This window comes from Calypte anna, chromosome 1 (genome assembly GCF_003957555.1).
Source record: "Calypte anna isolate BGI_N300 chromosome 1, bCalAnn1_v1.p, whole genome shotgun sequence".
Taxonomy (NCBI): Eukaryota; Metazoa; Chordata; class Aves; order Apodiformes; family Trochilidae; genus Calypte; species Calypte anna.
The window spans coordinates 170,472,314-170,494,147 of NC_044244.1; the positions used below are offsets into that span (position 1 = coordinate 170,472,314).

At 45.9% G+C, this 21,834-nt stretch overlaps 1 protein-coding gene across 6 annotated transcripts in view; it reads right to left on the reverse strand.

Annotated features, from left to right (window-relative positions):
• Positions 1–8,532: 8,532 nt before the first annotated feature.
• The window catches only part of CAB39L (calcium binding protein 39 like), a 63,605-nt gene continuing 50,303 nt past the window's right edge, over positions 8,533–21,834 (reverse strand). For 3 of the 6 annotated variants that reach the window (XM_030468013.1, XM_030468022.1, XM_008501624.2), the window contains 4 exons: positions 20,749–20,808; positions 19,219–19,284; positions 18,384–18,527; positions 9,854–10,454 (listed from right to left, as the gene is read on the reverse strand). In XM_030468013.1, the coding sequence (XP_030323873.1) occupies positions 10,275–10,454; positions 18,384–18,527; positions 19,219–19,284; positions 20,749–20,808 (450 nt within the window). In that variant the 3' untranslated portion in view covers positions 9,854–10,274. Of the gene's footprint in view, positions 10,455–18,383; positions 18,528–19,218; positions 19,285–20,748; positions 20,809–21,834 lie in introns of all 6 variants that reach the window. The other 3 variants (XM_030468046.1, XM_030468039.1, XM_030468003.1) reach the window with 2 other exon arrangements.

Below are 21,834 nucleotides of genomic sequence, written 5' to 3' on the forward strand. Positions count from 1 at the left end.
AAGGCTACAGGGTGACCTTATATGACCCTTCCAGTACCTGAAGAGGGCCTACAGGAAAGCTGGGGAGGGACTTTTTACATGGGCATGTAGTGATAGGATGAGGGGTGGGGTGATTTTTAGCTGAAAGAGCGTAGATTTAGAGTAGATATTATGAAGTAATTCTTCACTGTGAGTGGTGAGGCACTGGCACAGGTTGCTCAGAGAACTTGTGTCTGCCCCCCTTCCCACAAGTGTTCAGGGCCAGGTTGGATGGGACTTCGAGTTTAAAGAGGGTGTTTTGGCACATAATCGTAGAATCACAGAATGGTTTGGGTTGGAAGGGACCTTAAAGATCAGCTAATTCCAATCCCTTTGCCGTGGGCAGAGACACCTCCCACAAGACCACATTGCTCAGAGTAGTGATGTGCCTCCACGGCATGCTGGTCACAGTCAGAGCGTAAATCCACAGTCCCTAAGTGAGAAGGAAGGACAGCAGGGCAGCACCATCAGTGCAGGGAGAGAAGAGACAGAGCTGCCATGCTGATTTTGTGGCTGGTTTCTACAATCATGGAATTGTTTTGGTTGGAAAATACCTTTAAGATCATCAAGTCAAACCATTAACCCAGCACTGCCAAGCCCACCACTAAATCATGTCCCTAAGCACCACATCTATGCATCTTTTAAACACCTCCAGGGATGGTGACTCCACCACTTCTCTGGGCAGTCTGTTCCAGAGCCTGACAACCCTTTCGGTGAATAATTTTCTTCCAGTCTAAACCTCCCCTGGCACAACTTGAGATCATTTCTATTGCATGTTACGGTAGAAGATACCGACCCCTACCTGGCTGCACCCTCCTTTCAGGCAGCTGTCGAGAGCGATGAGGTTTCCCCTCACCCTCCTTCCCTCCCGGCTGACCCCCAGCTCCCTCAGCCGCTCCAGAGCCTTCTCTCTGCATTCTCTCCAGCACCTCAATATCCTCCTTGTAGCGGAGGGGCCCAAAACTCAGCACAGCAGTTGAGCTGCGGCCTCAGCAGTGCCCAGCACGGAGGGAAGCGCCGAGCCCAGGGCGGCCTTTTCTGAGGAGAAACCCTCCCTCCCCAGCCGCGTTCCGAAGGCGGGAGGCACAGCTCTCGCTCCCCGCCAGCAGCCGCGCAGGGCCGCAGGGCCGCCGCCAGGGGGAGATGACGGCAGGGACGAGCGGAACTGGACCGGACCGGGCCGGGCCGGGCGGGCAGCGGGAGGCGAGGGGGGACCGCGCCCCATGGCGGCTCCACTGCCTCCGGGGGAGGTGGGGGTGGTCTGTGCCACAGAAGGGATGTGTTTTATCAGAAATGGTGCAAGAGGAGCCCGGAAAATCCGCCTGCTGCAGGCACAGGTGTGCCGATGCTCGCTGCCACTGACAGAGCACTCCAGACGGCTCAAAAGTCATAAATGGGAAGAAATTTTGAAAAAAGGTTCCTGTGTGACTCTGTGTTGTTTAGTCTGAAGAAGAGGAGGCTCAGGGGAGACCTCATAACTCTCTACAACTCCCTGAAAGGAGGGGGTAGCCAGGGGGCGGTTGGTCTCCCAGTAAGACAAGAAGGTATGGACTTGAAGCTCTGCCAGGGGAGGTTTAGATTGGATATTAGGAAAAAATTCTTTACAGAGAGGATGATCAGGTATTGGAATGGGCTGCCCAGGGAGGTGGGAGATTCTCCATCCCTGGAGATTTTTAAGAAGAGGCTGAATGTGGCACTCAGTGCCATGGGCTGGTAACTGCAGCAGTAGTGGATCAAAGGTTGGGTTTGATGATCTCAGAGGTCCCTTCCAACCCGGATGATTCTGTGTCCTGAGAATGGAAAAGAAGCTGGTGAAGAGTCTAGATAGAGCACAGGTATTATGAGGAGTGGCTGAAGGAGTTGGGGTTGTTCAGCCTCGAGAAAAGGAGGCTGAGGGGAGACCTTACTGCTCTTGACAGCTGCCTGAAAGGAGGGTGTAGCCATGTGGGGGTTGGTTTCTTCTCCAAGTACCCAAGTGAGAGAATGAAAGAAAATGGCCTCAAGTTGTGCCAGGGGAGGTTTAGGTTGGATATTAGGAAAAATTTCATCATTGAAAGGGTTGTCAGGCACTGAGAAAGGCTTCCCAGGGAAGGGGTGGAGTCACCATCCTTGGATGTATTTTAAGATATTTGTAGATGTGGTAGTTAGGGACATAGTTCAGTAGTGGGCTTGGCAGTGCTGGGTTAACCATTACTTGATGATCTTTAGAGGCTTTTCCAATCTAAATGATTCTATGACTCTCATGTAGGTAAACAGCATTTGCTTGAGTCACACGGCCACAAGCTTGACTGTGTTTAGGCTAGAAACAGACAAGCAGAGGGGAGTGCTGAGCTTTTTCCTTGGGATATTTTGCAGCATGGCACACATCTTTTGCACTCAAATATCACCTTTTTGTACCTGATTTTTTTTCCCAGTTAATTTTCTGAGGAGTCAGGCTCTTCCTCAGCACCAAGTGGTCTTCCTGAAGCTACAGGACTGATGTGCATCCCCCCCTTGGTCAGAGATGGGGTCTGTTCCATCTTTCATGTAGCTGGTACTTCTGCAACATGCCAGTCACTGGCACTAGAGCAGAGCATTAACAGAAATGAAGACTTTGCAGATGGCTGTGTTTTTCTCCTTTTTTGCTTTCATTGCTCAACTCTCTTCGGCTCTGTTGAGGTCACCTCATTGCTTTGCCAGCAATTTTCTTGTTTTCCCCGAGGGCAACTAAATTTCTAAATTGGAGACAAAAATAAGGGGTTGACAAAACCTAGGGAAATCATGAAGCATATGAACAGCTTAGCAAGAACCAGGCCTTAGGGACATGCCATACATGTGCTGGCAAAGACACGTCTCCCTCCCCAGTGGTCTTTCAGAAATACCTGAAAGGTGTCTTTAAAATAGCATGAATGCCTCTACATACACCTGCTGCTGGTCTTTCATTCCCATTGTGGGGCAAGATGGAGGCATCTAGGGAAAAAACAGCAAAAGCAGAGGAGCTTAGCTGCGTGGCTACAAGTGGTATTTGTTAGCTGGAGAGCTGGGTCTGTTGCTGGAATTAACATGTGCCTCCCCTCCCTCAGCAACGCCTGCCATCCCCTGGGAGATGCTGCTTTCTTGCCTGCCAGTAGGCTGGTCCCCCTGTGCCTCCTTCCTTTCAGCCTCTGACAGGAAGCATGACCACTGCTGCCAGCCCACAGTGAGAACCTGCTCTATCCCATGAGCTAATTGTGGCTCTGCCCTTGACACTCCTTGGGGCACGGGGCGAGTCCATCTATGAATATAATTTTCTCCTCACTCTCAGCTTCAAAAATGGGGAGGAGGTGTCTCTCCTCTACTTCCCTCCCCCGGGAGCTGGTCAGACCTCTGCTCCCTGCAGGCTCCCACTTGCCCCACACACACAGAACCCACGGGGCATCTGACCCCCTTCCCAAACAAACCACAGCTCTGTTTGCTCCCTGAGAGCTGCTGGGACAGGGCTGTGCCTGGGTGAAAAGGAGCCCTGCCTCCATGTTTGCACAAAGCTCTGAACAGATGCAGCGGGCTCTGCTTTGGGAAGGGTATTTTTAAACCTGCTCCCAAACCCTTGCTGCTCTAAAGCCAGCTGTTCTGCAAGGGAGCTGAAGGGCATTGCTAAGGCCATGCCTTACTGGAGGTAACATACCCAGCAATTTGGAATTTCAGGACCTCTTGGTCCTGAAACTCCTAAGAGTTGAGCAAGGCCCTTTCATAGCCCCAAAGACACATTCCTGTCTTCTCTGTGCAGAAATACTCCATGCATTAGCAGACTGGTAGCTCTCCCCAGGAGAGCTGTGCTGGGGACTTGAGTGTATTTTGTTTCTTTAACTATGAGGAACTGGGCTATGGTGCCTTGACAGAGGACTTTGCTCATTCCAGGCACCTTGATTCACAGAATTACAGAATCATTTGGGTTGGAAAGGACCTCTGAGATCATCAAGCCCAACCCTTGATCCACCACCACTGTGGTTCCCAGCCCATGGCACTGAGTGCCACAGTCTCTTAAAAACCTCCAGGGATGGAGAATCCACCACCTCTCTGGCCAGCCCATTCCAGTGCCTGATCACCCTCTCTGTAAAGAATTTTTTCCTAATATCTAACCTAAACCTTCCCCTCGCTGATCTTAAGACCATGCCCTCTTGTCTTACTACCCCTTGTCAGCTGCTTGTTGCCCAGCTGCTTGTAAAAACTTCAAGGTGCTGGAGGTACCACCTGGCACAGGGTTGTTCAAAGATTACACATTTGACCATGGAGCAATGAGGCTTCATTCCCAAACCTGCACATGGGGGGAGAGGCTCAGAGCCCAGCAGGCAGCAGCACCAGCAAGGAGCAGAAGCAATGTTCCAGGGAAGGCAGGTGGCACAGGACACATGCACTGAGCTGTACCTGATGCTGCACCCCAGCAGATTCCTGAAGTCTCAGAGATGACCAGGGCAGTGCCAGGCTTTCCTGGGACCAGGGCTCTGTAGCAAAGCCCTCCCAGCTGTAGCCAGTGCTGTACAGTAATGAGACCCATCCATGGGGCTGCTGCAGCACTGGTGAAGCGCAGTGTTCAGCTGCATGAGGCGAGGCAGACTGCTGTCTCACTGCGTGTGCTGGGACACCCCATGTCCCTGTCCCTGTCCCCAGTCAGCACTAAGCCAGTTGGTGTGGGTGCTGTGGGGAACCCCCTCCCTGCTGTGGCACAGCCACGGCTTGGCCAGAGCCCACCGGCACTGCCCCATGGGCAGAGGCTTTCCCCACACTCCTGCCGCTCCTGACGTGAGACACAGCCTGAGGTGGAAAAAAGATTATTTTTATTGTGGTTTTGCAGAGCCACTCACAACCACTGCCCTATGAAAGGGGTTGCTTGTTTGTTTTCCCTCCTTTCACATTCCTGGAAAGAGGGCCCAGTGTGAGGCAGGACCTGTGGAGCATGACCATGAGTCAGGCGGGCTGGGCTTGCTGCCTGCCTCTCCCTGAAGCTCCCGGGGGAGCCAGGACAAGTCACAGCCCTGTGAGATGCTTGGCTACAGCTGATCCCTGTGGCCAAAACTGCCAACCTTGCCCTGGCTCTTCCCTCAGCCTCATCCCACATTACTAGAACAGCACCAGCCCTTCTCAGAGCTGGCTCAAGCTCCTGCTGCCTCCTGGCCTCAAGCAGTGCAGGCTGAGGGATCTCAGCCTTTGCTGGAGGCGAGGCTGCTCGTCAGCGTTGGCTGAGGTGATAGGGACTTCAGCCCCTTCTGCAGGCCACAGCAGGCCTCTCCAGTGGGACTGCCTCTCTTTTTTCCTTCCATACACATGTGCCTGTGTGTAATTAAATATGCAGTAGGCCTGAGTACACCACAATAACAGAATGGTTTGTGTTGGAAGGAACATTGAAGATCATCTAGTTCCAACACCCCTGCACTGGCAGGGACACCTCCCACATCCAGCCTGGCCATGAACACTTGCCAGAGAGGGGGCAGCCACAACCTCCCTGGCCAACCTGTGCCAGTGCCTCACCTATATCTAATCTGAATCTACCCTCTTTCAGCTTGAAACCATTCCCTCTCATCCTGCCTATGCAAAAAGTCCCTCCACAGCTTTCTTTTAGGCCCCTTATAAGGTCTCCCTGGAGCTTTCTCTTCTCCAGGCTGAACAACCCCAACTCTCTCTGTCTGTGTTTATAAGAGAGGTACTCCAGCCCTCTGATCATCTTTGTGGCACTCCTCTGGAATTACTCCAGAAGCTCCACATTCTTCTTACATTGGGTGCTCCAGAACTGGCCACAGTACTGCAGATGGGGTTTCACAAAAGCAAAGCAGGGTAGAATCACCCTGCTCAACCTGCCAGCCACACTTCTTTTGATGCAGCCAAGGATCTTGTTGGTTTCTGGGCTGCAAGCACACATTGCTGGCTCATGTTGAGCTTCTCATCAACCAACACCCTGATGTCCTTCTCCTCAGGGCTGCTTTTAATCCATTCTCCCCCCAACCTGTAATTGTGCTTGGGGTTACCCCAACCTGTAGCTCCGTAGCTCACTGGGTTTGTCGCTAAGCAGGAGAGGAGCCCTGGATTTGCTCTGAACAGATAGAAAGACTCTCTGAGCTCTCTGTTAAGGTGCTGGCTTCAAGGGGGAACATGGTTGGGCCTGCATTCACACCAAAAACTCCTGGGAACCAGCAGCTCCAGGACTTGGACTCCAGCAGCGAAGGAGCCTGGGCTCATTACTGGGCTTTAATGAGTCCTGGGTGTTCCTGCTCAGACCCCAGGAGCACTGGCATCTGGCAGAATTTCTGCCAGCTACCTGCACTGACAGGAAAGCAACTGGGCATTTTAGGTCATCAGAGTAAGAGCTTTCCTGGCTTGGCAGTAAATGCAACAAAACCTTATGGTCTATATAGTCCTCAGCTGCTCGATGCTGTTCAGCAGCAGACCATGGGTACAAGTTCAGTGGGTGGTGCTCAAGGCAAATGCAGAGTGAGCTCCACACATGGAAAGTGGCAGGTGTCAAAATGCAAGCCCAAAAAGGGTGGAATGCCATGGAAACCTTTATTTTTATGCAAGAGTGGGGGAGAGCTAGGTAGAATTCCCTTCCATATTGTAGAAAATGTACTAACCTAAAACCTCTATCCCCCTGCCTTATAATGGCCTGCACTTCCAGGCATACGATGTTCTGCAGGAAGGTGCTTGCAGCCAAAATGTTAAAGTGCTTCCACCTCAGGCAAAAAAATGAGGCATTTATTGGGTCAGAGAAAAAGCCTCTCTACTGACCAAACATCACCCTTTGGAAAGTGGCCTGGGTTGTGATAGCCCTGCTCCAATTTCATAGACCAGAGAAAAGCATGCACTAGAGAACAAATGGGATCCAGATCTCTTCTCCCTCATGAGAGTGCTTTTATCCTTAGATTACAAGGTCCAAGTCATTCTTTCCTTCTCATCTGATCTTGTCCCTGGAGCATGCAGATTAAGAGGCTCAAGTGGTCTTAATGCCTATGTTTCCTGAAGGCCAGAATCCTGCATCCCTGCCCTGGGTTCACACCTGCTGGTGCACATGCCAGTGCTGAGTAGGGAGGCTGTTGTCACTTCTCAGTTAGATTTTTCTCAGTAGCACAAGCTGCCCAAATTCCAGGACAGAAGTTTAGGGTTCAAAGATTCCTGGCACTCTGCTGGATCAAAAAAGGTTTTATGAGTGGGATCATACGTTACATGTTGGCACAGATTCATCTGTACAGTCCAAATCCCTCTGAATGCTGGGTGGGGATTGGAATTGAGAGGCTGTATCCCAAGCATCCTCTGGCTTCTTTCTATCCCCTGACAACAATCTTCTTCCCTGTCCTCACTCTGATGAACTTTGTCCTGCAATCACACAGATTCCTCAGTTATTAATTTCAGAGAACTGCTGAGCTCCTGGTGGGAGCAGTCACTTAGGCAGAAGAACCACCTTGACTGAATGCACTGAAGGGAAGATGAAGTTCTACTATTATTTCAAAATTGCATTAGAAAAGATCTTTCAGGTCAGATTTCATTTGACTTCACCTGCTGTGAAGTATTATTATACTGCCAATATATTAATTTCATCTTCACCATTTCTTTTCCTTTCAAAGAGCAAAGCAAGTTGAGCTTGGGGAAGACCCAACCTTGAGGTGTGTTGGCAATACCTCCTTCAGGACCTACCTTCTTGTATGATGCTGCAAGAGGCCCAGCATGTACCATTTTACTGTAAGACCTCTCCTTTTTTCCTCTCTTGCAGGCACACATACACACAGCCCCCTTTTTTCCAAGCCCTTCTTACCACTTACCCCCGTGCATGCACTGGGAAGGGCTGGCTCTGCAGAGATGGGACCCCCTGCTCTGTTCCCCCCCCTTGCCCTGCCACATCTCTGCCTACACAAACACCTGGGGGTGGGTGTAACCTCACTCCATATTTTACAGCCAGGTTTTGATGTCTTCAACTGCTCTTTCACAGCCAGACCATGAGGAGCAGAGCAGCTCACAGGGCTGAGCACCCCCAGGGATGCACTGGACACCTCTGCATGGGCTGCACTCACACTCTCATTTCCCAGCAGTCACCATTAGACACTTTTTCCAAGTGCAGGCTGGAAGCCTGATGCTCTCATGTGACTCCAGAGGCTGAGGCAATGGACATGTGCCTCCCTGCTAATGCAGCCCAGGAGACAGCCCCACCCCAAGAACTCAGAGCACAGCCAAGTGCCCTTTGGTTTCAGGCTCCAAATCTCAGAGGACCAGACTTAAATGACTAACTCTGTGGGTCCTTTTATTGACTCCCAAGCAACCACTGATGGTGAGCACTACCCATGGGGCTGCAAGTGAAGATCACAGTCCAACTAAGATAGACTGCAGTCTGGTTGCCAGGTCCCTGCCAGCCAGGGCTGCAGATGTGATGCCTGCAGAGTGCATTAGCTCCGAAGAAAGTGCTCATCTCTCTCTCTCTCCATCTCCTGAAACTGGTTGGCAAAGGAGAGGAAAAATTTAGTGTTGTGCAGAGTCTGGCTATCCAGAAAGGCAAGAGGAAAAAAAAAACCAGAGAAATAAAGGGTGATCAGTAATCATGCCTTTAATAGCTTGTAAATATATATATATTTTAAGATCCAGGCAACTAAAATGTACATTTGTTGTGTGTATCTGACATCTGAAAAAAAAACATGAGTCCACAAACTGTTCCATGTCATCCCTTTTCTAAAGCACATAAATTAAAGCATCCATCACCCCAATATGCAACAGTTTCTTCAAGGAAAAAAAGTCTTGTTCTGTTTTTTTACAATTCAGTTTCACCTGTTTTTCTGAAGCATTAGCTAGAGTGTTATCTAGATACCTGTCTTGCAACAAATAGGAAAACTCAGAACCTAAGCTGTTCAGAAACATTCAAGAAATTTCCACTCTCTGCTCTCAAACTCCACATCCTAATAAAACATCAGAGTAAGATTTTCATTTCCTGCTAGAAAACAAAAGACCCCAAGAACTCTTCAACCACACCTGGGAAACACTTGTTTGGACCACAGAGCTTATGAAACCTAACACATTTACAGTGCAATGATCTCCCCTGCCACAGCTTCAACACAGAACCTGAATTCACATCGGGATGAAGGAGGATGGGAAGAACCAGACAGCGAGTGGCCTTTGGTGCTGGGGCTGCTAAATGAACGTCCTCCTGCACTTGGTTTCAGCACCCAGGAAGTGCTGTCAGCTTTGAGGGCACCTGCAGGACCTGGGGGACCCCAGCCCACTCAGCAGTTCATCCCTTTGCTGAACTCTGCCCAAGCCTGCCTCACACAGCCGGGATTTGAATCCAGATGGGAAGATGCTGTGAACTCTCCCACTGGTGCTGGAGCTCCTCTTTGGCAAGATGCAGCCACATAGCTCTGACCACCACCCAAAATTATTCCCACTGAAACTGAGGACTGGCTTCTTTCTGATGTTAGTAGGTGCTGGATGGCTTCACTAGAAATTTCTAGTATTTACTAGAAATAGAGGGTGGGCCCTGATGGAGGGGAGGCTGCTCTTAACTTCTTCCCACTGGGGAGTACCAGGGCACCGTGTACCTGGGGATGCCCCTCCTCAGTCTGCCTGGGAGCTGGTGGGAATAGCCTGTGCTCTAGCACATGGTGGATCATTCCCAGGAATAGGGGAGGCAGGTAGAAACAGCTCATCTGGCTGATGTCTTCATCCATTCCCTAGCACTCAATAGAAAACCTCTGATCTAGGGGAAAAGAAAACCTAAAGATGCAAGAATACAGAAACAAAGCAAAAAAGTGACCTTTCCTAATTTTTCATCTCCCACCGTTTTGTCTAAAGAACACAATCTGTAAGTGCAGCAAACTCCAGAGACAAACATTCTCTTTCACAGTCTTGTGTGTGTGCAGCACTCGAACAAAATCACAACTACAGGTGCAAAGGAACAACGTTTCAGTCCTCAGAAGACCTACTCTGTGCACTCACCAACAGCCTGAGCTGGCTGACCAGGTTAAGCAAAGAGGTTCATTCTTCTTGAGCACAAATGAAAATCCATCAAACCAGCTTCTATTACAGAGAGATCCTAAACTCACATAAATAATTATAGTTTTGATTAAAAAGAATATATTATTCTAGATTTGGGGTGGTTTTTTTTTTAGTTTTCATGTCGAACCCCTATAACTTTTGACACCTAGGAACAAAGACAAAATAAAAACCAAGCACTTGCTGTGCCTTCTCAAGCTCTATTGTGGTGTTTAAAGGACACAGAGGAATTCAACAAATAAGATTAATGCCTACGGTGGAAAATCAAGAGGAGTTCTTCATGCCGTTGGCTTTTTCAAGTCTCGGATTTGCTTAATCAGGTAGTTCTTCTCATCAGTGAACTGTTCATCATCCGTCCTCTCTTTCTGGAAATTGCTCAAAAACTCAATGAGCTTGGGTTGGTTTTTCAACAGGATCTCCACAATAGGCTGTGTTTTGTTTGGACTGGCCACAAAAACCTAACATGCAAAAAAAAAAACAAAACAAAAAACCACAGGCACATTGAGACACACACAAAGAAATAAATATCAGTCACAGTATCACCCTAAGTTATTTTCTAACAAGTCAGCTGAAGGCTGGCAGGCACACACTGCTGCTACACACCTTGTCCCAAGGCACAGAGAGAGGAGTAACAAACATGTTGGTTCAACACTGAAGTGAAGCAAAGCTGTGCCTGCCTGTGATATCACTTCCCTTTTAATTTTGCTCTTTGTTGATACAGCATTTGATTGTAAGCCCAGCTGCTGAGAGCAGGCTATCAGTTCTCAGCCTCTTCCACATGCAAGATGTAAATACACATAAATTAATGAACAAGAGAACGGAAAAGCTTTGTGTCACTACTGATATCCTTTCCACACTAAGCCAGGCCTAAAATTAGACTTGCCAGCTTTGTTTTGGTTTGGAAAAATATGTCAGAGGCTCCACTTCCCTCTGCCTAATCCATTCATGGGAGCGTGGAAATTTCCAGCAGCAGGAGCAGGAGTGCCGTGGGTGGCAATGCAGGGAGGTGACATGATGCACAGATACTCTCACCTGGCACAACCAACCCAGTGCTCTGGGCTTACTGGTCTTCTCAAATAGGAATTTTTAAGAATAAACCTAGCCATGCTCTGATTTTTCCTCCTGTAAAGCCTCAAGCTGCTGAGTTTCCCAGCTCTGAACACAACCTCCTGCATCCTGACACTGTTTCTTTAACATTCTCTCCGCCTTAGGAGGAGTTGGCTGACAACAGGAAACTTGAGGTGGGTTGTAAAGGCCAGTGGTGACAAGCTCTTCCCAGACTCTGCAGGATGCTGCAGACATGTGGGCTCTGAGGACGTCAGTCACAGGGGGTCAGAGGTGGGAAACCACGCAGAGCACACCCCTGGCCACGCCAGGAGGAGGTCCCACATCTGGCTTGCACCAAGGTTTCCATGGCTGGTCAACAAAACACCGCCCGGGCTCTTGTGCAAAGACATAAATAACTTGAGTTATTCTCTCACTGATGAGAAGAAATTAAGGATGGACAGGATTGGAAAACTTCCAGTTTCCCTCCAAGCTTGTTGAAACCAGAGTGAAAACAAACATCTGCTGACAGTACAGAATGGCATGTTGTCCAGCCAAGCACTTGCCTGGCCCCAGAGACACTGAATGCTGACCAGGGGCTCTTCTGCAGCTTCATTTTTGAATACAGATGAGATTGTGCCCACGTGAAAGATTTTTTTGTGCCCACATGTGAGATTTTTTTCTGCAGCTGAGATTGTGCCCACATGAAAGCCTGGACCATAGAATCACAGTATAATTTGGGTTGGAAGGGACTTCTAAAGGTCATCTAGTCCAACCCCCCGCAATAAGCAGGGACACCCTCAACTAGATCAGGTTGCTCAGAGCCTCATCACTCCTCACCTTGAGTATCTCCAGGAATAAGGCCTCAACTACTTCCCTGGGCAACCTGTTCCATTTTTCCACTACCCTCATGGTAAAGAACTTTTCCTAACAGCTTTTTCCACATCCATCTGCACAGGGAGATGCTGTGTTATGTGATGAGGAACAGGCACACACCATCCTGAGGGGCTGCATTACAGCCCCCCAGAAACAACACCCAGGACAGGACTCTGACCAGATCTACCATTCAGCTTCAAACATCCCAACTTGGGGATGTTATAGGAGTGGCGTGGAAAATACCACTAGTGGGGAATGTGTGGAAGGAATGGGTCTTGGCACACACCAACATTATGTCACACTAAGCACTTCTGCCCAGACAGGGAAGGTAAGACACTGCTTTTCATTCCATAAAGGTGAGGCAAAGCATTTATTCAGTCTCTGGCATCAGCCAGAAGAGCCCTAATCTCTGCCTGTGCTTTTGTCTCCTCTGGGTCCATCCTTCTCAGGTGGCTCCTAGGAGTCCCTGCTTCTTTTTCCTCTGCTATGGGTAAAGAGCTTGCTGAGTGAATGCCCCATAGCCCAGGCCCCATGTCTTTTGCAAAGTTTTCCTTGATATATCAGCCAGGCCATGTTCTCTGTGGCATTATAACACTGCAGTTACTCACATTTGCTTTGCACAGGCCTCTAAACCACCCTTCTCTGACTGCCCTGAGCTATAATCTCAAATGATTTCTTTTTATGCCTACTTGCCACCTAAAGCTTTCCAAGATTATCAACACCACTCCCAACTCCCAAGGACCCCTCCAGGGCTGCCAACAAAAGGAACAGCTTCCCTGCAAGATGCCCCAAGCACTCATAGTGCAACATCTTACCAGGGACACATCTGTCACTGGGCCAGCCAGCCAGCTCACAGCTCTCACTACACTTACAGGACTCTCAGTAGCTGATTCTTCTGTTGCTTCCTTCCAATATCTGAAAGCAAAATCCCTTTCCTTGCAAAGAACTTTTATTGATGTGCTGGTTTCCCATATAAGAAAAAAAAAGGATTTGGGGACATAAATCACTACTAAATGTACTTTAGAGCTTCCAGTCTGTGCCTAAGGAATATGAAGCTTGAAATCTCCTGGGTACAAATGTTTGGCTCTGTCTGAGACTGCAGCAGCTGCTGCTCTCAGCTCGAGCAGCCCCATGATGCAGGTCCCTGCATTCTGACCTACAGGAGGTCACCACACTGATCCTGGCTGGATATTTCCAGGATTTGGACCACAGTTAAGCCCTAAGTCATCTGGACAAGCTTCCTTTGAGAAAACTGGCACATAAACCTACACACAGGGATGAGGAAATTAACTGTTACAGATCTTCATTAAAAGTTTCTGATTTTCAAGTTCAATAAAGTAAACTGACAGGACCCAAAGTTTCAGAAATAATGTGATTATGACTGTGAAGTGCTGAACATCTTCCTGCAATGAATATCAGGCCTCCTTATAAAGGCAATTGGAGGATGAACCTCAATATGGAAAAAAATCAATCATTCTTCTTGTAAAAGCTACAAGGAGGTTTTAGTGGTCTACAAAGAGGTTTTAGTGGTAAACCGAGTAAGCACCAGCATTTCATATTGGTCCTACCACTGGTATTACCAGAGCAAACAATTAGAGAACTTTTATACAAAACATCCCATCCTGTTCATCTTCCTGTTTGATTATAGATTAAAATCCTTCCCTTGCAAAACTGTCAAACTTAACATTCAAACAAAGATCATTCCTGACTGCCAGTCTTGCTCAGTGTCAACGGGCACTCATAAAGAGAAAATGTTAAAGGACCAGAAAATTCCTGAAATATTATTCAATACTTTGACTAAACCAACAGAATCAATTTTGCCAGTATAAACTAATCAGCTTCACAAAGTCCAGGATTAGGACCACCATGAGACTTTACTTTTAAAAGAACCCCCCACGTTCAGAATGCTGTATTGTCACAGAAGAGGGAATAAATGCCCCAAAATAGAAATCAGTATTAGTGCTGTCTAGATGATTTCTACTAAAATGAAGTGTAACTGAAGCTAAAACACTTCAGAGAACTTTGTCTAACCTATAGTTTTATTACGAAAGGCTGCATGTTCTAGAGCACTTAATTCAGATATGAGACAGAGACCAAAATACAGAGAGTATTCATATTAAAATTCCAACTCTAAAAATAGCCATTTCAGCAAAGTTCCATTTTGTGAATATCTGCAAAAGGCCTGGATTTAAAACCAACTCTGAAGCTTCAAAAGCTTCAATGTGCAAATATTGCTGGTTTCTCCATTTAAAAGTCATATACTGGATTTCTTCAGACAAATACCAAAATACCTCAATTAGAGAACCTGCCTTTGTTTCCCTATAATCATAGAATCATAGAATCGGCTGGGTTGGAAGGGACCTCAGAGATCATCAAGTCCAACCCTTGATCCACTACTGCTGCAGTTACCAGCCCATGGCACTGAGTGCCACATCCAGTCTCTTTTTAAATATCTCCAGGGATGGAGAATCCACTACTTCCCTGGGCAGCCCATTCCAATGCTTGATCACCCTCTCCGTAAAGAAATTCTTTCTAATATCTAACCTAAACTTCCCCTGGCACAACTTATAATGAATATATATATATAAACTTATAATTAATAACCAGGCATCCTTACGCTCTGGAACAGAGGGTGAGTTCCCTGCTTGGATACCCTGCACTGAGTATCTTAAGACTTACTATGTAGTGTGTCAGGAACTGCACAGAGAAGTGCCTTGCAGTTCATGTTGCTTATAGGGTAATGCTTCACTAACACTTCTTGCCCCATAAGCTCTCCAGCTGAGAATCAGAGAGGACACATCCCCACAGCCTTAGTTTCAGCTTCCTACCAAGAGGAAATGGCCCGTGCAGTCAAATTATGTGAGGCCATTTGCAGAACGAGCTGCAGGAGGTATCTCTGTAATGTGCACGAAAGAGAATGGAAAAATGAAACTAAGGTCACAAAACCCAGTGTGGCCGTTCTATTTTTAGATTTAAACAGTAAAATCTATCTTACTAAAGACTACTTGTCTGCTTAAGAACAAGAAAGTTGCATAATCCCAATTCACAGCTACAGGGTGTTTTCCTTGAAATTATCTAATTGTTTACAAGAAAACCGAGAGCTTTTTAGTAGACTTTATCCGTAAATACATAAGGTCAAAGCAATCCTGCACCAGGATCACATATGTCTGAAAGATTCTGGTCTCCCCTACAGCCAAGGGGAGTAGGCTAACTAGGCTCCACTAATAACTGTCCCAAATCCAAATATTTGGTCCTCACAGTCTGCATGCTCAAGAGGGAGACTGCATGCTCATAGAATCATAGAATTGGCTGGGTTGGAAGGGACCTCAGAGATCATCAAGTCCAACCCTTGATCCACTACCGCTGCAGTTACCAGACCATGGCACTGAGTGCCACATCCAGTCTCTTTTTAAATATCTCCAGGGATGGAGAATCCACTACTTCCCTGGGCAGCCCATTCCAATGCTTGATCACCCTCTCTGTAAAGAAATTCTTTCTAATGTCTGACCTAAACCTCCCCTGGCACAACTTAAGACCATGCCCTCTTGTCTTGCTGAGAGTTGCCTGGGAAAAGAGACCAATCCCCACCTGGCTACCCCCTCCTTTCAGGGAGTTGTAGAGAGTGATGAGGTCTCCCCTGAGCCTCCTCTTCTCCAGGCTGAACACCCCCAGCTCCCTCAGCCTCTCCTCATAGGATCTGTGCTCGAGTCCCTTCACCAGCCTGGTTGCCCTCCTTTGAACCTGCTCCAGGACCTCGATATCCTTCCTAAACTGAAGGGCCCAGAACTGGACACAGGACTCGAGGTGTGGCCTCACCAGTGCTGAGTACAGGGGCAGAATCAATCAGAATCAATGCAGAGAACCAGTGATTTTCAAAGCCTACAACTGCAGGCAACCCCACTGGGTTATTTATGGTAGAAGAGGCACACAGGGTGAGGTGTGTTAGCTTTTCCTGAAGATTACTGGCTAACCCACATGCACACCTTGCCTGGGACATCCAGCTTAACAAAGCAGCCACAGGCCTTTAGGATGCTGCCACAAGGCAGAAGCTCCATTTTGCTCAGGCAAAAGGAAGAGAAGGAGTTGGAGACAGGAGGAAGATCAAGTATGTCCTCACTGGAGTATGGAAGGAGGCCCTGCAAGTCAGTGCCCTGTTTGTCTTCAACTTCCCACCCAAAGTATCCTGGGTGACTGCAATGTTCTCAGAACTTGAAGGGGTATTGGCATTTTTAGCCACAAAGTATTCCTGCAAATTATTTTTTGCAGTAGAGGTGCTCATTATTTTCCTCTCTGTCTTACAGTTTTGACTTTTCAATAATTAGAAATTGCCTCAGAGAGGTAGGAGTCATATGCCTTTTTTTTTTTTTGGAGGTCAGCAGAGGCACAGGAGTGTTGGAATCTAGATGCTTACAAAACAAGCACCTTTTCATTTCAGCTGTGTCTAACTGGTGAAACATCTAAGTCAGGAAATTTAAACCCAGACCTGTTGGCAGCTCAGACAGAGCAGCAAGTATCCACTCCTCAGCAAACCTTTGATTTCAAATCACTGTGGCTAAGTCTACTGTAATTTCAACCACAACTGCACAGGTATTTTACAAGCACAATTTAAAAATGCAGGCACAGTTTAAAATTTATGAGATTAAAAGCTTAGGACAAGATTCCTCTCCCAGTTATATCAGCATGGAATTATTACAGCTGACAAGGTATATGGGCTGAGGGACACTAACCCAGGAACAGGAGGTAGAGAGACTGCAGAACAGGGCACAAAAAGGCAGTAATGTCTTCACCCTTTCTCTTAAATATTTAAGAATTTCCTTTAGTGGTTCTCTAGATGTTAGAATTCAATTTAAGAAGTGAAACCAGAAGAAAAGGCTCATCTCTGACCTGCTCTGCAAAGCCAATTCACAATTAAATTTTCTGTAACACACCCTATACCTACCATCCCCACTGGGAACAAGCTGAATGCTCCTACATCCAGCTAACCCAGATCCTCAGGGAGGCTTTGCTGCAACCCTGGAATTATTCTAGTATGATCCTGGTGGTTGTAACAAGCAAACTTCAGCTGATCAGGTTCCAGTAAGGCTGAGCCTGCAATATCTCCTCTCTAACTGGGAAGGGGGTGCAACACACTGGAAATGGAAAGGAAGGCAGGAATGGGAAGGCAGAATGGGAGCAACATGACAGGGTTGCACATTGCCATCCTTTCCAGTTATTCCAAATCCTTTCAAATACCTCTTAAAACAAGCAAAATCGGCTGTTCCCAAGGTCTGGGCCATGCCTATCATTAACACAGGAACAGCATCTCTTGTGTTTCATACATAAAAATCTGGCATTTATTCACAGAGTGGCTAAGGGAGCCCGATCCCTTCCCTCCACAGGCATCTCAAAGGCTGCAGGTGTTTGGAGCCTGACCACTTGGAGCCACAAACCTCCTAATGAGGAGGAGGAGTAGAAGTTACTCATAGCAGTTCAGACAACTGTAGTGGAAGTCAGCAAAGAAACAGTTTATCAAGCTGCTTATTCAGGGTGGGATATATTTTTTTTAAATCTTCCTTGAAGCTTTTTTTTTTTTTTTTAATCTAAAAGCTTTTTTGGAGAAGCCACATATTCTCTAAGTATTCTCATTAAAGATCTGAAAGCTTTTTTTCCATCAGAAATGGCAGAAGTAAAAAACTCATCAAAGTCACCCTGAATTTTTGCCATAGCATGTCTTTTGGTGTTATCTAGTATCTTTCTTAACCATCTTAAAGAAGGGTATCTGTACAGGCCCAACAGTCTTCTGATAATCATTCACAACCCTATTAACACAGTTAGAAATTGATGTGTTCATTTCAAATTAATGGCAGTTTTGCATAATAACAATCCAACACATCTTTCATCCCAGAGAACGTTTTTTATAGGAAAACAGTATTGTTTTCAGTTGTTAACATTAATCATCATGAGAAAAGGGACATTGGTTGGGTCTGCTAATTGTTTAAGACTGCAAAATGATGGAAGGATTAAACTTACTTAAAGCTCAGATTGACCAAATCTTCTCAATACCTTTAAAATAAATTTTCAAGTGGCAGCACTATCTACTTTGAGTCTTAATAAAGAGTTTTAAGGCTTTTTTTTTAATTCTTACCCAGAATCACACAGTAAAATGACCAAAGAGATGGGGGAAGATACCCAAGATACAACCTAGAAGCTGTGTATTTTGTTATGTGTAGCATCCACCTTATATATATTTGAGTGACTACATTCAGCACAAACAGAAGTGATGCAGCTTTACATCTCATTTGAAGGAAAGCAAACAGATTTCAGAGGCTGAGTGACAGAAACATTACCCATTAAGACATTCTCTAAAACTGGAAGTGATGGTAAACATCAACTTTTAACCTTATTTTTCAGGGCTTTCTCTTGCCCACCTTCAAAAATACTTTTATGAGAAGAGAGTCTGCCAATGCCTACAGCTCATAGTAACTGACCTTGAAGACATGGAATGCTTCAAACTGAATGTTGGGGCTTTTATCTCGCAGCAAGTTCATCATCAGCTTCAGATTTTCTGGTTTGCTGATGTATTTTGTCATGATGGCAAAGTTGTGTCGGTCCAGAATCAATTCTCCCAGCAGCTATAGATACAAGTACAAAAAATTCTGATTTTTTTTCAGCTCACCACATTATGTTTGAATGCAAGGAAAGCAACAATGCATTTTAATTCTTGCCTCGTATGTTTCAATGTCATTACCTTTAAAAAAAAAAAAGTAACTTGACTTGTTATTATCCAGTGAATTACTTAACATTCAGTAATGCTCATCTTCTACACACTACAGAGAGGGATCCCACATACAGGCTGGGTTTAATAGGAGCTGGTGTGGACCAGCTAGGTCAGAAGCAAGTGTAGTGCAGCTGTCCCACAAAGACATTTGGACTTCATTTGGATGTTACATGAACATCCCTACCCAGACCCACCTGCAGGTTATATCAGATTTGGTGCTGTAGCAGCAAGCAGCACCAGACAAGCAGAGACTATCACGTTACTCTGAAGTTCCTTTCGACCCACGTTCTGAACCAAAGTACAGATTTGAGGTCAGAGGAAAAATGATAGTGCTTGTTCCACAGAATTGGCCCAGTGCTCCATCAGAGATCCAGGAAAGAAAAGACACAGTGAGCTCTTCTGCATTGTAAGAAGAGCATCCCAAGCACATACTTCTTTTTTTGTTAGAAAGTATGTGGCTGCTCTGTTGCAATTCATGCATCTTTATATTCTGCATAACATGGAGTTTAAACTTAGAATGGAAGGGCTTAAAGACTTGACTTTACCTTCAAAGATTGCCTCTTTGTTACATAATTCTCAGAATGAAGGAGTTTTTCATAATCCTCAAAGATCTAGAGTAAAAAGAAAACACAAATGCATCTGATTTACATGCAGCATTCTTTCTCCTGGTCCTCCCCATCCCAGAGGAGCAGCAGGGGCTGCAGCAGTTCAAGCCCTCTAACACTTCACTGCTGTGCCAGGCCAAGCTCTTGTGGCCTTTTCTCTTGGCTGCCTATCATACAGTGAATTAATGCCCAGGAAAACTCCTCTTCCAAACACTGCAGAGAGGGATACCACATATGGACTGCATGCAACAGCAGCTGGTGTGAGCCAACTAGGACAGAAGTAAACTGATGCCTGTACAGCCTTCTCTTGCAAGAGGAGGGTGAATCTGTTGACAGGACACATGGGTCTGGCATGAAGTGACCACTACCATGGTCATGGCTTTCTTTGGGGTTTAATGTAACACCCCAAACAGACGATGGTGCATCCCATATAGCTCACTCAAGCTGTTTGCCCAAGGAGGGTCACTAGGAGTCAAGGGCACGCTGGCTTTTGCAGGATGGGGCCAAGGGAATCTTGTGGTCAAGAAGACTGAGAGAAGGCTACAATACATGCAAACTACCAAACAAGCAAAAAAAAAAGCCCAACACTGCTGTCCAAGAATCATCTGAAAAATGATTTCACAATTTAGACTTAAAATTTAAAATATTAAATAAACACAGAATGGGGACAGCTCGGTGCAGTGCTTTAGTATTAAGAGAAAAGATTAGCAGAGGCACTAATTTTGCTTCAGTTAAGCTGCATTTGAGACTCAGCAATAACAAGCCTGATCTTTGTTTAACCTTCTTGGTAACTGTAGAATGAAAGAAATAGTCTTCAGCCTTTTCACTTTGGCAATGAAATAAAGAATACCTCAGGTAACATGAGAACAGTACCCACGATCTGTATCAGTCCCATTTAAGTGGATTCCAATGGAATTTTTCTGACCCACATTTAGTTCAAAACCAAGACAAAAAATCAAAGTGAAAAATGACAGCAAACCAAGGGACTAATTGCCTTAGGATACCAAGAGGAATACTCATAACTCAGTGCCCCAGTTAGGTACATGTAATTTCCAGTAACTTTTCTCTGCCCCCAAGTATTTAAAAGGACACTGGTATGGCCCCATCAGTGCTGCAATATCACAGAACTCTTTAAAAATGGGGATGTTTTTTTTCCCCATGATCCTTTTACACACAAAGTTTACAGTTCCATTCACATGAGTAGATATGATGCATGCAGAGAGGAATAAAACTTGCTTTTAAACTGTGAATTGTCCTGAAACCTAGGTGCCTGTCCCAGTGTGTGTGCAGAAGGGTTACTTGTATTCCAAATGCCACATGAGGATTCTGCTTTAGTAAAAGCAATGTTTTTTGCAGTCCCCTGTGACTATTTTAGGTGCAGCATGAAATCTTCCACTATTGAAAGTGCACTTTTTTTTCCAGCTAAGCAAGAGCAGCTTTTTAAGAAATTATTTTATCATTTATACTTACGGCATCGTAGTTTTGTTCCAGAAATTCTGCTACCAACAATTTGTGTCGTGTTAACAGGTCCTGGGAAAGAAGAGAGAGAGGCTACCTGAGACAGAGAGCATGCTGACTTGGTTGTCCCTTTCTTCTCAAATCTATTTTAGTGGTTTTCACCAGGTCATCTTTTAGAGCACATTTCCAACATGTTTTCTACAGACAGCATTTAAAATCAAAGCTGCATTGTGCATTTACTAGGATTTTATGGAGAAATCAAAGAATGCTAACAGAATCAATGTAAAACCATTCTAACACAATATTCCTTCCCACAAACACACACCTTTTCTTACTGTCACTGCACAGAGTCCTTCCATTAAACTGGGGTGGGGGAAAGGAAGAAGGTAAATGAACCCTTTATGAAGGTATCAGCCCCAAAGCCAAAAGTGATCTTCATGCTGGAAGATCATCTAAAGTTTAATCAACTGCTATTGCTTATCTCCAATGAATACAAGGCAGGCCACTGCGCATTTTTAGCTAGAGCTTAAATGTTGGGCCCCAACCTAAGTGAGCCATCCAGGCTTCCTCCACAGCCACTTTTTCCCCAGAAAAGGGTCTAAGGTAGGTGGGATGAATTCCTTCTGTAGCTCTTTTCTGCCCAGGGTGGGCTTACTGACACAAGCAGCAGCGGACCTGGCTGGGATGCCTTCAATGGTAGAATGCCAACTAATTAAAATTCCTCTTTACTGGATCAATAGCTATGAAATGAAGTGGCCAGTCTGAGATATTTCAATTTGACTTTTTATCTTACTGCCCCCTTCAAAACATAGCAGCAATCACAATAAATGTCTGATGAAGTTCATTCAGGTTGGTATCTTTTCAGAGAATCAGTTGCTATCTTTTTCACCATCTTTTCTTTGGTTTCCTTACCCACAGTCAGTGACTGAAGCTGATGAGCAGCTGAAGCAGATGCACAGACACATCCTCTTCAGCATTACAAACAAAAGAAATCCTTTACATACCAATTGTTTAATTTATTTTTAACATCAATTGTAAGAGGAAAGCAGAGTGCTATAAAATCCAGTACATGGTTTTAATACATTACTTGGCAGGACT